This window comes from Centruroides sculpturatus, unplaced genomic scaffold, assembly GCF_000671375.1.
Source record: "Centruroides sculpturatus isolate CEXI.00-Female unplaced genomic scaffold, Cexi_2.0 scaffold611, whole genome shotgun sequence".
NCBI lineage: Eukaryota > Metazoa > Arthropoda > Arachnida > Scorpiones > Buthidae > Centruroides > Centruroides sculpturatus.
The window spans coordinates 357,636-374,140 of record NW_019384768.1 but is presented as its reverse complement, the minus strand read 5'-3'; the positions used below and the strand labels follow the sequence as shown (position 1 = coordinate 374,140).

Below are 16,505 nucleotides of genomic sequence, written 5' to 3'. Positions count from 1 at the left end.
GTTGAAAGTACTCACAAAATAAATTAATTTTACATAACACTGACAGGCAGTAGTATATGTTACCTTTTCCTATTAATATTTGGCATGTATAACTATTTAAAACTTTATTAACATCAAACAAGGAAATCTGATCAATTCAAACCAATTTTTCTATAATCTTTGGCCAGTGTTGTATTTTTTATAAATTCATATTTAAAATTTTTTTAATATTCTATGGTTCTTATTTTTATTTTAAAATAAGGTTTTTTGAATACAGATAAGTTGTTTAACTTTCAGATGAGATAATCAGGACTGCAATTTGACACATTAGTCTTAACAAGTTCCATTAACTTCCAGAAGTACTCAGCTTTGAAGTGGCAAAGTTTAGCCTTGATCCTGTCCTCCAATTCCTTCACTGATTTAGCTTCTCAACCATTTTCATAAACTTTTTGCTTCAAAAATCTCTCAATCAGTCTCAGTTGCATAATGATTGAAATGCTGGCTTCAAGTGTGATGTATCAAATTCAGTAATTGTCCAACTTGGTATCTGTGTTGTAAGCAAAATGGGCAGTGGCCAAGTGTGGTCAGAAGACATATCCTTGATCAGAACAGTATCTTTAGGAAGGATACTAACCACTTTTGAATGCATTCTAGTGTTGCCAGCTTTTCAAAATCGCTGACCCGGATGGCAGGTGAGGTTTGTTCGAACAGACGTTCCTGACGTATGTGTAATGTCATTTTGCAATGCGAAGAATAATGTACAGTGCATGCCGGTTCTAAATCAGTTACAGTTAGGGACTAGGGAGACTTGGGTAGGAATAATGTAAATAACCAAAGTTAAGAAAAACTGCTACAGATGACTTAGCTCTATTGGATATTGGAGACGTGTATGAATATGAATTGTACAAGCAAAAAAAAAAAAAGGTCGACAGATTGCGCATGATATTCCTGGACAAAATGAATAGTTCATCTGGACAGTGAGTTGATTCCCGGACTGTCTGGGTGAAAACCGGATGGATGGTAACACTAATGCATTCATTGCCATATACTTTTTTGGTGATGGAAAGCTGTGACAGGGCAATTAAGCTTAGACATCAACACTTTAGACTGATTCCAGCCAAACCAAGAAATTTCAGTAAAAACTTTGAGTATCATTTGTATTTGACTTCATGATTCACACCTGGCTTTTCTTTGGTGAAATAGTGATTTTTACCACATATTCACTTTCATCAAAAGTGAAATAGGACTTGTCATTCATAACCACGTCAAGATTGTTTGATTACTTTGAGACTAAATCATACAACTTCTGCAGAAAGGTGTTTTTGAGTAGCAAGTTGCTTCATCATGTATTTTGAAACAGACTTTTGTTTCTTGAGAGTCACTTGATATTCTTTAAGAATCTATCAAATATGTCCATGTGAAATTTTATTTGCAATTTTATAAACATTTGTCCAACTTTTCCCAAGGCTTCTTCCTACTCTTTCAACCAATTCATTCTGTAGGTTCCCCTTGCTCTATTTTTTAAATGATACTATACTGTACACCATGGAACTCCCATTGCAGAGATATGTTTAACTGTATAAAATTTCTCATTTTCACAATTTTCAGTATAAAATCTGCCAATTACATTTCTTTGATCAAATTCATTTAATCTTCCCATTTTTAAAATGGAGTATTATTTATATAAACTTTTTGGATAAATGGAATCAACAACATTTTAGAAAGAATGTATGCTGTTTCACATGCATGTGCAATTATTCAAAATTACCAGAAAATGCTATTGAAATTTGTATAGATTTTTAGGATACATGCATATATTTGAATTTTTATAACATATTTCAGATAAAATTTCAAATTATAGTCTGAGGATCCATAAAGCAAATTCAAAATGTTTGTTTTAATTTATAAGTTTTTCATTGATAATGAGTGGATTTAGTTTGACAGTGGATTGTCTGGCCAGTTGCAATTAATGCATTCCAGAGTGTGTTTCAGTGAGTTTCCATATACATCTGTTTATATTTTATAACATTTCAAATGCTGACATTTTGATAATCGTTTTATTTAACCTTTTAAAAGCCTTTGTAAAATGTTTAACTTTTATTAACTGCAGTTTTAAGATAAATATAATCAATAACAGTATGAAGTATTTACAGGACATCAATGTTTTGAAATAAATTTTTGCTAAGAAGAATGAGATCAAGAATTTAGGTCGTGCAACACCTGACTTAATTATTTCTTAGTCATCATAGAGCAGAAAACAATCTTTGAACAGAAAATAAAAATTAGCATATAGCAAGGTTAAATTTTCTCAACTTAAGCAATTGAATGGTTGTGTAAAAGAAATGCATTATTTTGCTTTCCACATTTTTTTCTTTGGAGGCAATTCAACTTTTACAAATACTGGAGTGACAGATTATAAACATTTAGGAGAAAAAGTTAAAAAGCACAAAAATTCTGCAAAGCACTAAAGAACATAACTAAATATAGTTATGTTTGGGACAGTAAACATTGAGTCACATTGATGAAGTTATTGAAGTATTATTGTTTTTTCTCCAAAATACAACTGAGCACCATTTTATAAAGATAACAATTCTTCAGAATTTCAGGACAAAAGTGTATAAATGATGTTGAATATAATAGTGAATCCTATACAAAAATATTCACTATATTCTAAATTACTATGCCAAGAATACAGCTATTGTATATATGAGTCTGAAAGAAGAAGCTTTTGTATTTTCTTCAAAAATAAAAAGACATTTTTGAGGAGTGCAATGTTATAAAAATTACCTTTTTGTTTTGATCATGCTAAATGTTGGAAAAATAATGATAAGCAATATTACTAACTTCAATGATAAAGTAATTGATAAATTTGCCTCTCTTAAAGAGAAGAGAATGGACTTTATATACAATTAAAATAGTAAATGAAGTAAAATATTAATTATAACTTTATAATTTGTTTTATTAAAGTAAAATAAACATGTATTTTTTATGCATAGTTTTACAAAAATTATAAAAATTTCCAATGTTTTATATTAAAAGCTTAAAAAAAATAAGATGTAAAATTAAATAAAGTTCTTTCAATTAATTATACAACAATTCTATTCTATCTCTCCACACAAGAAAATCTGATAAACTACCACTGATGATAATTTATTTTTGCCTGTCTGGCATATACATTATATGTTACCAGAAAAGTATGAAATTCAGGCATTGTTTAGAACACCTGGGAAATCTATAAAACACCCAAAAGCAGTTGGCAAAATATGAAATAAATATAATTCTATACTTTGCTTAAGCATTCTATAAAATGTTGGATACTCTAATACAAAATCTCTGCAAAAAGCAGCACTTGTCTCACAGATGACAAGTAAAAAGAACTACTAAGAGAAGTGAATAACACTAAAATTAAGCAAAAAAACAAACAAAAAACAAAAGACTCTTGTCTTTATTGGTTATTAAATAACTATGGTATAATGATGGTGCAAGAAAAACAAAAAAATGAATACATCAGTGGTTCAATGTTAGTCAAATTCTACGTTTTAGATGGTAAGTTATTCAATACAGTTTTTGAGATTCATGCTTGTAGTGGTCATGGTGGGCAAGATAGGATGATGAAGATCTATTTACTAAGCATGTTAATATTACTCAGCATGATTTAGAACTTTTCTTAACTCTGAATCTGAATCCTGTCAACAGAAGAAGAAAATCTTGCTTGTTAGTTTATGATCTGATCACTACCTAACAAAGTTTATGGTGTTGAGAGCTCTTAAATCCAAGAGAACTGAAGAAGTAGCACTTCATTTATGTAATATATTTACTGTTCATAGATTGCCATCAATATTTCACTCAGATAACAAAAGAGGGTTTGCAAACAAAATATTCTGATGTTTGAAGGATTACTGGCCTCAGCTGAACATTGTGCAGGGAAATTGTGCACGGTCAAGGCCAAGAAAGCATCAAAAGAGCAAACAAAGATATAGAAAAGAAAAACAGAAATAACCTTTGTATCCAGCAAATGAATTTAATGAATTAATAATATTTAAGCCTCCATTTTGTAGATCATCCTCAGCTACAAATGAGAATAATTTAAGAACTTAAATGATTTAACAGAATCAAACATGTAATTTATTCAGTTCATTAAATGAAGAACAGAGCCTATCATTCAGGTATTAAAAGGTTTTCATATGAGGTGCTATTTTTCTGCAAACTGAAGATTGGTTTGAACCCTTCATCTTTGCCACAAAAAGTTTTGAATGTCAGAAATGAAGAATTGAAAGATATTTTAGATTCTATTGATGCTGAAAAGAACAATGAGTATAAAGAAAGTGAATGATAACATAGGTGCAAAAGAACAAACTCAGTAGTTTGAAGGTACAATGCCTAAAGCTTTAGCTTTGACCCAGGAAACTGAAGATCAAGTCTTCATTTGTTGTGTCTGTTTAAAATTGATCAGTAATGCTAATTAGTATTTAGAGAGTAGACAAAACATTCATGCCATCTGTAAAAATTCTTCTGATGTGTATGAAGTAGGTTTTAATGCACCTGTTACTTGTCCTCTGTTTGAAAGATAAGAAAGCTCATAATTGCCAACAAGATGAATGTAAAATGGGTAGCCAAAGTTGACAAACATATTCTACACTTAGACTAGAAATTTTATCTTTGTTTTTATATGGGTCTGAAAATATTTTGTTTGAGATAAAAGTCCCTTAAAGTTGTCCTATTTAAAAAGCAGAAGCAAAACATGTATTTTGTTTTCTATAGCATATATAGTACTGTACATGCTATAGAAACATGCAGATCCTATGAAACAGAATGCTGTTACAACACCAGCTGTCTCATAGGAGGTGTTAGAAGTGATCTATTTAAACAACTGTTTACACACTGCAGCATAAACGGTCTCATGCATTAAAAATGCCAGAAGTGTTTCTGATGATATATCACCCATCTACTACCCACACTTGTAGTTACTCAAACATTTGCCACTGGATATACTAGAGATTTCAAAATTCCCCCACATCTAAAAATCTAAAAGACTTAAGCTTGGAAATGGAGACCATGCAACTGGTTTTACTATTATCCAGGAAACATGCAATTAAGATACTTGGACTCTAATAGAATCTTGTTACAATGTTCAGGGACTTTTTCTTGCAAATGAGAGATTTTGAATCTATGTTGACTAGATGTTTTTCTTTTACTTTTATGTATAGAGTATATCTGCCAACATTGACTATACATTTTATATACATCCTGTATATTAAAATATATTAGCAGAACATTACTGCCATATAAAACATATATTGTAATTATATTAATTTAATAATAAAATTCTAATAGATCCATGAAATTCAAGAAATGACTCATTCTTTTTAGAATGACAATCATTTCAGTCTTAACACTAAATAGAAAAATCTTTTAAATTATCAGGTTTTTTTTTTACAAAAAAGAAGATAATCAATATTTTTATATAGCTATATTGAGTAGCAAACATATGGTATGTGTGCTCAAACTGGCATGGTATGTGTGCTCAAACTGGCATGTTATGTATCATATGATTTTGATTTATCATCTGTCTTTTTCAATCATCCTTTTGGTTTATCACCTAATCGTCCTTTTTTAATCAGCTATTTTACATTTATTCCAATTAAAGCATATTTGTTTAATTTCTTTAAATATTGTTATTCAAAGTCTAAAACTTTGGTATGCATAAACATCTTTAAAGCTAAGTATGCTTACTGTATAGCACACAAACTCAAAAGGTTTGCCATCCCTGAGCTAGAGCAATATTTTAAAAAAATTGACCTTTTAAAAGAATATCAAGAAAACTGCATCATTGATATAATACATATTTATTACTTAAAGAGCAATATTCTTTGTATGAGTGAATAATTTCAAATTCAAGATGAAACTGAGACCAAAACTATATTATAAATCATTGGAGAAGTGATTATGTAAATAAATTTTAGCTGTAAATTAATAAAAATTATAATTAATTTAATAACATAATTTCTTTTTCAAGCAATTCTTTTTACTTTATAATTTAATTTTTAAAAATATTCAACAAAGACAGTTTTAAGAATTATTTAAAATATAAATACGAAACACAATTTCATTTAATTTTCCACAAAATATTCCATTTAGATAATTCTCAGAACAGTCATTTTCATATCATTATCAAAGTTACAGCTTTCAACCTTGAAATACAAACTATATTCTCATGATTTGAACTTTGCATTATTTCCTTATACAGTAATTGAAATGACTATAATTTTATAACTAAAGTTTTTTAAGATAGTAATATAATCATCAGCAAATGAAACTACATATTGCATTTATCATTATGTTTATTATAAATATTATCTAGACCGAGAATTCTGATTTCAAAATTTATATGATAATAAAATAGAGCTTATAAGATTATCATCATAAAGAAACTAAGTTATTTTCAGCTAATATAGACAATTCTTGTGTTTCTGAAGATGTGCTATATCTTAAATTTCAATATATGATTGAATACTGACATATAATTTCCTTACAATTATATTTTTGAACATTGAACTTCATTGCAATCAATCATATTATATATATATTAGACAGAGAACAATATAATATTTCTAAACTCTTAAAAACTATTACATAGTTATATTTATGATTTATTTATTTTGTTTTAATTTGCAGTTTGTAAGAGTCCTAATTAATAATCCATTAATAATCATGAACATAAATAGTTTTATTTTTCTTGAAAAATTAAACTTTTTTAATAGTTTTATTAACCATTCTGAAACATTTCAAAGTCAAACTGTTAAATCTATAACTATAAACATGTCACATTCTGAACGAAATACAACTAATTTCATTCTTATTTTTGATGACATAAATATTCAACAATTAGTATATTTGTTGCATTAGATATAGCTAAAACTTATTCATCTACAATCTTGGTTTTTATTAGAACAGTAACTATTGGCAGTTGGACAAAAATTCTTATATTATTTATCCATGAGAAAACAATATGTGAAATATGGTGATATATTATACATAACACAGATAACAGAAAATATATAGCATAAAAAACACTGTTATATCTTGTGTCAAATAAAAATAATTAATGTTTGCTGATTGCTAAACTTGTTATAGATAGCAGCCAAATAAGAAGCTAAAAACTAACAATGGATTATCACAAGTTCTACATTCATATTTCGTATTTTAATTCTTGCTATCATTACCTAATATAGTATATGCAAAGAGTAATTCTAGTACATTATATTTTTCTTCAAAATTGACATAAAAAATTGACATTTTGTCTAGTATTGTGTTTCTGAATTCATTAGACTAATTTTAATCTTCTCAGAAATGCTAAAAGGTAGAGAAAAAATTGAAATTGAATCAATGTTATTTCTTAGTGAAACTGATGTCATCAAGATAATTACTGTTCTAATTTTTTTATTTTAAATTTTCATCAATTTTGCAAATTATTCAATACTGCTGGAAGCAGCTTTTGAAGGATTAAATCTCATGTAAAGTCAAAACTCAACACCAACATATTACAATAAATAACTAAAAACAATTATACAATAAATTAAACAATAAATAACAAAACAATTAATTCTGAAAATCGAATGAAGTTTGTTGAGTAATATTTTTGGCTCTATTTCAAGCCATCCTCTAAAACAGTGTTTCTCAATGGGGGGGCGATATCACCCCCATGTGGGCATTTTTCCATGTTGACGAGGCAATTTGTAATAATTTATATTTTGGGGGGGGCAAAAAAAACAATTTTTTGGGCAATATAGTAAAACATATTAAAAATAATTAGATATTTTATTTGTTATATCGTACAATAATTAAACAAATAACAATATACTAGTCACTAGTCTATTCAATGCAGTACAAATTTGGCGTTAGCCTTGGCCCTCAGCATTGGAATTTTGAAGTGAAGGAGGCGATACTACGTAATGGTTTCATTGAAGATGGATACTACGTAACAGTTTCATTAAAGGGGGCGATACTACATTGAAGGGGGCGACGATTCGTTAGAGGTTGAGAAACACTGCTCTAAAATCTATAGCTTGAAATACAGTTGACAATGTTATTCAATAAACTTTATTTGATTTCCAAAATTAAGCAGCTTTTTAAATTATTTTGTCTGACTGATATCATATTAAAAATAAATTTAAAACATTAAACAAATTTCTGCTGATCATTACTCAGTGATAGTTAATATTTTCACAATAGAATTAAACCATGATATATCATATTATATATTATTTGGATACTAAAAAAGTATAATAAATGTATTTTACACCTTCACTTCTCCCAAAATCGGTTGTAAGTAATGAAAGACATAAACAAATACACCCAAAACTAGTAAAATTATTTAATGACATGAAAATTTTCATCATCCATTTCCCATAAACATCATCACGTATAAATTATCTTAATGAATACCAAACAGAACTTTCTGTTTGGTATTTGTTAAGATATATCTGATGATGTTCATGGGAAATGGATGAAAATGTTCATATCATTAATTAATTTTACTGATTTTGGGTATAAATATATTTTATATAAAATTAGAAATTACTTGTTATGATATAAGTAATAATTATAAAGTTACTTATGAATTTAATTATTAGAAATCAAACATTTAGCATCTAGAATTTTCACAGATTATATACTACTGAAAAGTAAAATATAATCCATGACAGAATAATATCTAAATAAAATTTTAAAATAAATGAACTTTTCCTTATTTCTTTCTTTTCTTCAGATGACATAACAAGAAAAGACAAAAATTATTAAAATTAAAAATTATCAATGTGATAAAATTAATGCCTTAATGTAAACAATCATACTAAAATGTTTAAGAATAATAAAACATTTAAATTGAACTGTTCTCTTATTTATTTATTTGCCATCTGTTAATAATTATCTCAATTAATATAAAAACATATCATTCTTTTATTTTGAATATATTTTAATAATTACTATTTAATTTTCTCAATTTAATAAATTTATGTCATTAAATATTCACTTTCTAAATTATATTATCAAACTACAGTATATATTTTGATAACTTTAAACATACATAAACTTCAAGAAGTAAAGCAGGATATGTTTAATACTTTTACATTGAAAATAATGATCATATAACAGAGGTAAATTTATTATATTTATTATTTAAATATCATATTTGGTAATACATTATTGCTTGTCAATTGAATTAGTTCAAAAAAAATTATTTTCTGTAATTAATAAAGCCCTTATAGAATCATTTTTGGCACAAAAATAGAAGTAAATATAATTAAATACACAGATACATATAATTTAACAAAAAATGCTAAAACTTAACTAAAATTACAAAACTTTTAATTTATTTTTTAATCTGGAAATAATTTATAACACAGAAATTTACAAAGAATGAAATAATCTTAGAAAATATTTTAGATTAATAAATAACTTAAGACTTTTTTAATTTTAGTTCAAATTTTGATACTTTAATTATTAATTTCAACAATAGATTCAGAGGGCTTTTGTTTCAAAATATTTTTAGTACATTATAATAATAATTCTATCAGGAAACTTAAGAAAACAAGAATGTATAAGTGTTCAAAAGTTTGATTTAATTTAAAACGATGAATAGACAGTAAAACAATACTATTGAATACAGTATTGTGAAACCTAATAAAATTAAATAAATTTAAAATAGAGTTATATATTTTAAATTTGTTAAAAAGCATTGATAAGAATTAAAATTAAATTAAAATATTAAAATATATCATTGAGAAAGATCAAATTACAATAAACAAAGAATATATATAGTAGATGACTTATATATAAAAATTTTTAACATAAACAGAAATGCAAAGCATCTCTTACATTTCTGTTTGTGATAAAAATTACAAGATAAAAAAAAATAACTCAACTGTTCAGTTTATTAGATAGATATAACATACATTTTAGCATACATTATTTATGCCTTTAAATTTATTTGAAATAAAAGTTATAAATATATTTTCTATTTTATAAAATGGTATATTAAATAAATAAAATCTTTAATGAAAAATAAATAAAATTTCTTACTGTATTACATATTATAGTATTGTAACATATTTGTATCAAGCAGTTGTGTTATGTCTCGGTATTCACTTTACCGATAAGAATATATTACCATTTTCATACAATAAATTTCATCAATTAATATCAAAAAATGTATTAAATCTACATAAACTACATTTAATAATATTATTTATTATACAATAATGATTAATCTAAACTGCCAAATTAAAAGCTAATGTAAATGTTATCTGAAAATTCAACAACTTATACTTATTAATCTAGACTTTAATTATTGTTTTACACAATAATATATCATTAAGTTATCTTTGAATTTTATTTACTCAGATGTTTCTTATGTTGTTTTACCTTATTAAGTTTTGTATGAATTCAAAAACTATTAGTGATTAGAACTGTGGTTGCTTAATGTATTTTACACAACATTGTCATTGTTTTTTTAATCTGTCTAAGATCAAAAATTATTTTTGTTCATTACTACATCAAAAACATCTTTAGAATAGAATGTAAATGTATTTATTGTAATTGAAGCTGATGTTTTGCATTAAAAATTTACTTTTAAATTCTTTAATGAAACTTTTATTGTATAAAATTAAACTATTGTTAATGAATTTAATTGAATAACATTATAAAATTGAAAAAATCTTTAAATTTAAAACTATTTATTCAAAAAATATGATAAAAATTAACTTAAAATATACTGTAAGTAAATTAAAATTGTAGATATTCTCATATATACTAATACAAAAAATATAAAATTGCATAAACAGTTTGATTTACTTCTTTATCAATAAATAATCTTTCCTAAGCAATTCATAGAAATTATGAAATATTTTTAAATATTTTCAGATTATAATCATTACTTTCAACATAAAATAAAATCATCTAAGAAAATTTTGTAAAAGATTACATGCTAAATTTTACAAAGCATTCATGAAACATTCTGATAGAACAGGTAAATTCTAGAAGTTCAAGGGCATAGTTAGAACCACGTGAAAATTAATAAACTAGTATCTGCATTTATATGATCTTTATCAATATTCATATATGTGTGATCTTCATTTGCTTGTATATCTGTACTTGCATAATCATTATTTGCCTCCACATATGCACTTATGTAATGTTTCTGCATCCAAATCCAGGATATTGTATAAAGATTACACTTTTTATAGTCAATAAGTGAATAATATTTATGACTGTTATCAACCTGTATTTAAAAGTTTTCACGTACTAAACATAGATCAAGCTACAGATTAATGATAAATATTTTAATTAATTAAAATATTTATTTATTTATATATGTATTTAATTCTGTCAGACAAGAAAATATTACAACAGATATCAACATCTACACAGAGATTTACAAATTATTGCTACAAACTCAAGAAATAAAAAAAAAAATCATAGCTAATTTGAAAAATGAAATTTTGAACTTGTTCTGTTCTCAATAACAGTGGCAATTATATTAGTTTTCCTCCATTGTCAAAAGACATAGAAGAATTTATATTTGTTCATACAGGAAAATAAGAATAAAAAGTTTTTATATACATATACAGTATATAAATTATTTTCAAAAGGATCAGAGAAAAATATACTTTATAACATTGTTTTAATTGAAATGAGATATATACAAATATTTACTTATTATCATATTGTAGTTATATATTGTTCTGTATAATTAAACATATTTACAATATATTTAATTACACATAAAATAAAAAGTTGCATAAATAATAATTTATATATTCAATATAAATTAGTTTTCAGCGTGTAAAAAAAATTATGGATTAATGATGATTAGTATATCATAGCATGAAATATATTGTAACTTTATTAAAGGAACTGATAAAGATTGAATATTTTGTGTCAATTTCGAGTAAAACACAAGGAAATTTATAATTTTAATATTTCAAACGGAAAAATATTTTTCGAAATTACTCATGCGAAACTACATCGGACAAGGAAAAAAGTTTTCTAAGAATAAACAATAGAAAGTTGGTCGGAAGGGAAAAAAAAATTATTTCACGTACGAATATGGACAATTATTATAGTTTAATAGTATAAACTATTTTATATCTATTAAACAAATAATAAACAACTTTTAACGAAACTGATCAATTTTTGACAATGAAAAAGAACACATACCGCACCGACAAAGAAAAAACAAATTCCGATACATATCAGGCCGACACTTTCATTCCCATACATATATCGTATCGGAGTACTTTTAAGAAGTAAAATAATTAAATTTACCTCGAAGCCACTCGGCAACATGTCTGGGGGACCATTCTGCAACATTGACATAAGCCATGCTCGCATTTTGCCACCTTTAGCACCGCCAACGAAGGAACCACTTGTTGCTTAAAGTTCTCTTAAGTGTCAAGTGTTACTGTGCAAAGTGCCATAGTTCCCTTACTTAGTTGTAGATTTGCTTGGTTGGTCGTATAATGAGTCCAACACTGTTACGTAGAATCCACAACACAACTCTCGTCTACTCCCTAACACACGAAGTAGCATCGAACCAAGTGGGACCCTCCACCGGTTCCGAGTCAAGGCAAGAGACTTTTCTCACTCGCCAAGGTCAAACCGGCGAATGGCTGTTGATGTATAAAAAAAAGAGGATGATTTTCCGACTCTGTCGACTGTACTTCACAGTCGTTATCTATCATTTCATTCATTCTTAAGGAACTTGAGTCTGTCTCCACTCTATATCGCGTGGGTTAACCTGTTTACGACGTATTTCCTGTCAGGAAAAGGTAGTAGTAGAGATAAAAGCCATACAGGTGCCCGTGTAGTAATGACAAGTTTAATGAGTACCGAGATGATGGCAATGTCCACTACAAAAGATTCTTTTTTTTTTATCATTTTTTGCGTGCGATATTGACTGTTCTATAGATAAGAAATAAGTGCCATTGTTATTATACGTAAATGGTTGTAATGCTCCGCATATTTTCGCACGATTCTACTTAGCATCCTGAAACAATATTGAGTACTAGATAATCTTCTTCAAGAATTCAGTTACACTCGAACAAATTTAATAGGAAAATTAATATTAATTTTATCCTTTTATCTCGTCTCTTTACACAAGAAAAAGAGAAGGGGAAAACGAAAAAGAATATAGAAATTCTTTATTTTTTTAACACGTATGTTATAAAAACGGCTTAGAATTTTCTCTTGAAGTACAGTACGTTATAGCCTCTGGTTACAAAAACAATTATTTTCATACAACAAGTGCTACGAGCGTGCAAAATAATCATTTAAACCCTAAAGCGTTAATTGACTATTTGTTCAATACGGAAACAATATTATGGTAATGAAGTAGTTCAGAACTGCCATATTTATATCCATCGTTCAGCGTAAGGAGAAATAATCACGCTCGATTATTATATACGAACAATTGTTTTTATTTTTATACTAGCCTTTGAAGTAGCGTCGTTCATAATAAATATATATATAGTTTTTTTAATATATAATTGAGAACAAATGAAAATTTTAATTATTTATTTACAAGATTATGTAATTATTTCGATCTTAAAAGTTAGAAAATAAAACTTTGTGTTCTGTACCATAAGATTAGCATTATTTTTAAACCAATTTTTTCGCATCAGTGTAAGCTTTGTATTTAAATTGTTGTTTGAAATGTTAAGTGAGCCTTGAGTTTCTCAAGTAGATACTCCTTATCTGATTAGTTTATAAAAGATTTTTTTTTTAGATTCTGAAGTATGCGCTACTTTTAAAAAGTTTAACGAAGAAAGACTAATTGAAAACTTTAGCCACTGATTGTTTCAATTGCCTCTCTTTTTTATAGTATATGAAATAAATAAGGCTACATTTAAACATAAAAGAATTAACTATACGGTTTTAAAAAGTTCAATTTAGTAAAATAAACAAAAATATATTTATAAATTACTCTATACATGGAAAATAATTGAGATAATAATTAACGATAAATTTACAAATTAAAGAAGAAAAATTATATATTTATAAAAATTAAATAAGTATTATCTTTATTATTTAATCTATATGAAAGTGTTTTTAATTTATACTAAATTATATTTCTCAAGATAACGAACATGATACGCAGGATCAGATAAACGCCTTTCACAATTAAAATAATTGCTGAAATTAATAGACATATTTATTTTATAAATTATCTAATGAAAGATATTCTAATTTATAGAATATATTATTTTAAAATTGGCACAATATACTTTTTTGTTTTGTTTCTATTCATTTCTATAATGATTTTTTTTTCCAGTTTATTCTGAGGTCTAATGCATTAGATAGTTAAACGACTAATGATATTCTTTCTTATTAAACACCGTGGGTTACAGGAAAACAGTTGTTGGACTACATTGAATTTTTTACAATTGTTCATTGTACAACCAAGCGTATAAAGTACACTAAAGGATCTATTGTATGAATAATTTTATCTATATTAAGAATATCTAACAGCAGACAATTTGAAATTACTTGAAAACCACATTAATTACGGGCTAAGAAATGTGGTAAAACAATTACAATTTTTTAAAAAAACTGGTTATCTATATATAATCAGCAGTTGCTCTGATATGTTGGCTCCCGAATCGTTGTTTTTTCACGAGTCTGAAACTTCCCCTTTTCCTGCCCTCAAGGACTTCCTTTCCTATCACAATACTCTTTTATGACACATGCTGGCTGAGATCATTGAATAGATGGAAATGTAACGGTGTCTTTAGTGTTTAGAAGAGGTAACCTTGTCTGAAATTGTCTGTAATAAGATGAAAAGCAAAAAGAAACTTTTCTATATGAATTTAAAAAAATATTTTGAAAACCTTTAAAACATATTAAAGAAAATTGAGTTAACACAGATCTAGAACTTCGCATAATTAAGTTCTTTCACAGTTCATTGTATTCATTCTAAACAATTGTCCATGAAAAAAAAAATATATTAGTCTTATATAATTCTAATAAGGTCTATAATAAAATAAATTAATTATAAATTTAATAAATGCAGGTTATAAATCTACAAGTTAGCCTTGAAAGTATAAAAGTTGTAAACAGAGTATTCAAAATATCAAATAAGGTGTACTATATGAGAGTGCTATAGCCTGCAAAATTATTCCATAGGTCCATGCTTGACTGCAGTAGCGTATGAATAACTTCAAATGCAAATTAAAGTTTGGGTTTATTATATATTGACTATACTTAAGGTTAAATAAAGAACATGCAATAACATCATTAATGCATAATAAATATTGATATATATCTATTTATAGCTTCGTCCAACAAGTTTTAAATTATTTTTTAACACGAGACATAATAGGCATATGTTTTGTTATAACAATTCGTCTTCGTATAAGTTCGTTTAAAAAGTTAGAAAGTGGATCATATGATATTTAATCTATTAATACAAGGAGGGGGGGAAAACACTTAATTTTTATTTTATTTTTTGGCTCTAGATGGCGACACTAAACAAGTCATGCAGGAAGGAAGTTATACAAAGTGATAACCTTATTAACCACAAGAATGTTTCTTTGTCCTCTCGATGCACTGAGGTGTACGTTAAAGACATCCTGTTTCTCTGGGTGTGTGGAACGGAAATTCATACCTTTGTTCCAAAACTGTTCACACACCCGAGTAATTTTATAGAAATTAGCTCTAAAATTTCTAAATTCTTTCATATTAATAATTCAAATGTTAGGTTATGTTAACATGACCCGAAGTCAAAGTAAGTTCACGACCTTCGAAAACACAATGGCAGGAAACAATCATCGAGGAAATCGTAGTTACTTTTATGATGTGGGTGATTTGAAGTTTTCTTTTGTTTAATATGCGTACGAACAATAGATACGCCGCTTCAAATGACGTGTTAATGCGAAAGATTACTTGGCAACTACTAAAAGTTGAAAATTTCTCGTCACATAATTTAATAAAGTTTCTGTTTCTCAACTTAATACTAAATTACAAAGTAGCAAGTAGTGAAAAAATTCAATATTCATATTCTCCATATGACAAGTGTGATGTATGGGATCAGATAAGATCCCTATTATAAATAACGATGCTACTTTATATAAAAGGATTAAATGGAAAAGAGATAAAAAAAATAGAAGGATATATTTCTTATTTTTTAATATTTGGGTGTGTTATAAGTTCTAAATATTAATATAATTAATATTAAACAGTGCTCAAGTTTAATGTTGTATTAATATTCCAAATGTCGAGCCGGATAGGCTACTCGCCCAACGCATATAAATATGTATGCATACATAATGCTTCTTAATATTTAATTATAATATTAATGTTTACAAATTCTATAATTTTTAATAAAGGTTTTCCTAATAATTTTGATTTTATTAATAATTTTTTAACATTTAAATGGAAAAATGTTCAATATATAATACTTCATCTTAATGTGGTTCTTACTATATGTCTGTTTTTTTTTTTTTTTTTTTTTTTTTTTTTTTTTTTTTTTT

At 26.5% G+C, this 16,505-nt stretch overlaps 1 protein-coding gene across 1 annotated transcript in view; it reads right to left on the bottom strand.

Annotated features, from left to right (window-relative positions):
* LOC111628939 (connector enhancer of kinase suppressor of ras 2-like) overlaps positions 1-12,765 on the bottom strand; it is a 32,622-nt gene extending 19,857 nt beyond the window's left edge. The window contains exon 1 of the mRNA XM_023372797.1: positions 12,304-12,765. Coding sequence (XP_023228565.1) covers positions 12,304-12,361 — 58 coding nt within the window. The 5' untranslated portion in view covers positions 12,362-12,765. The remainder of the gene's footprint in view (positions 1-12,303) is intronic.
* Positions 12,766-16,505: the final 3,740 nt, after the last annotated feature.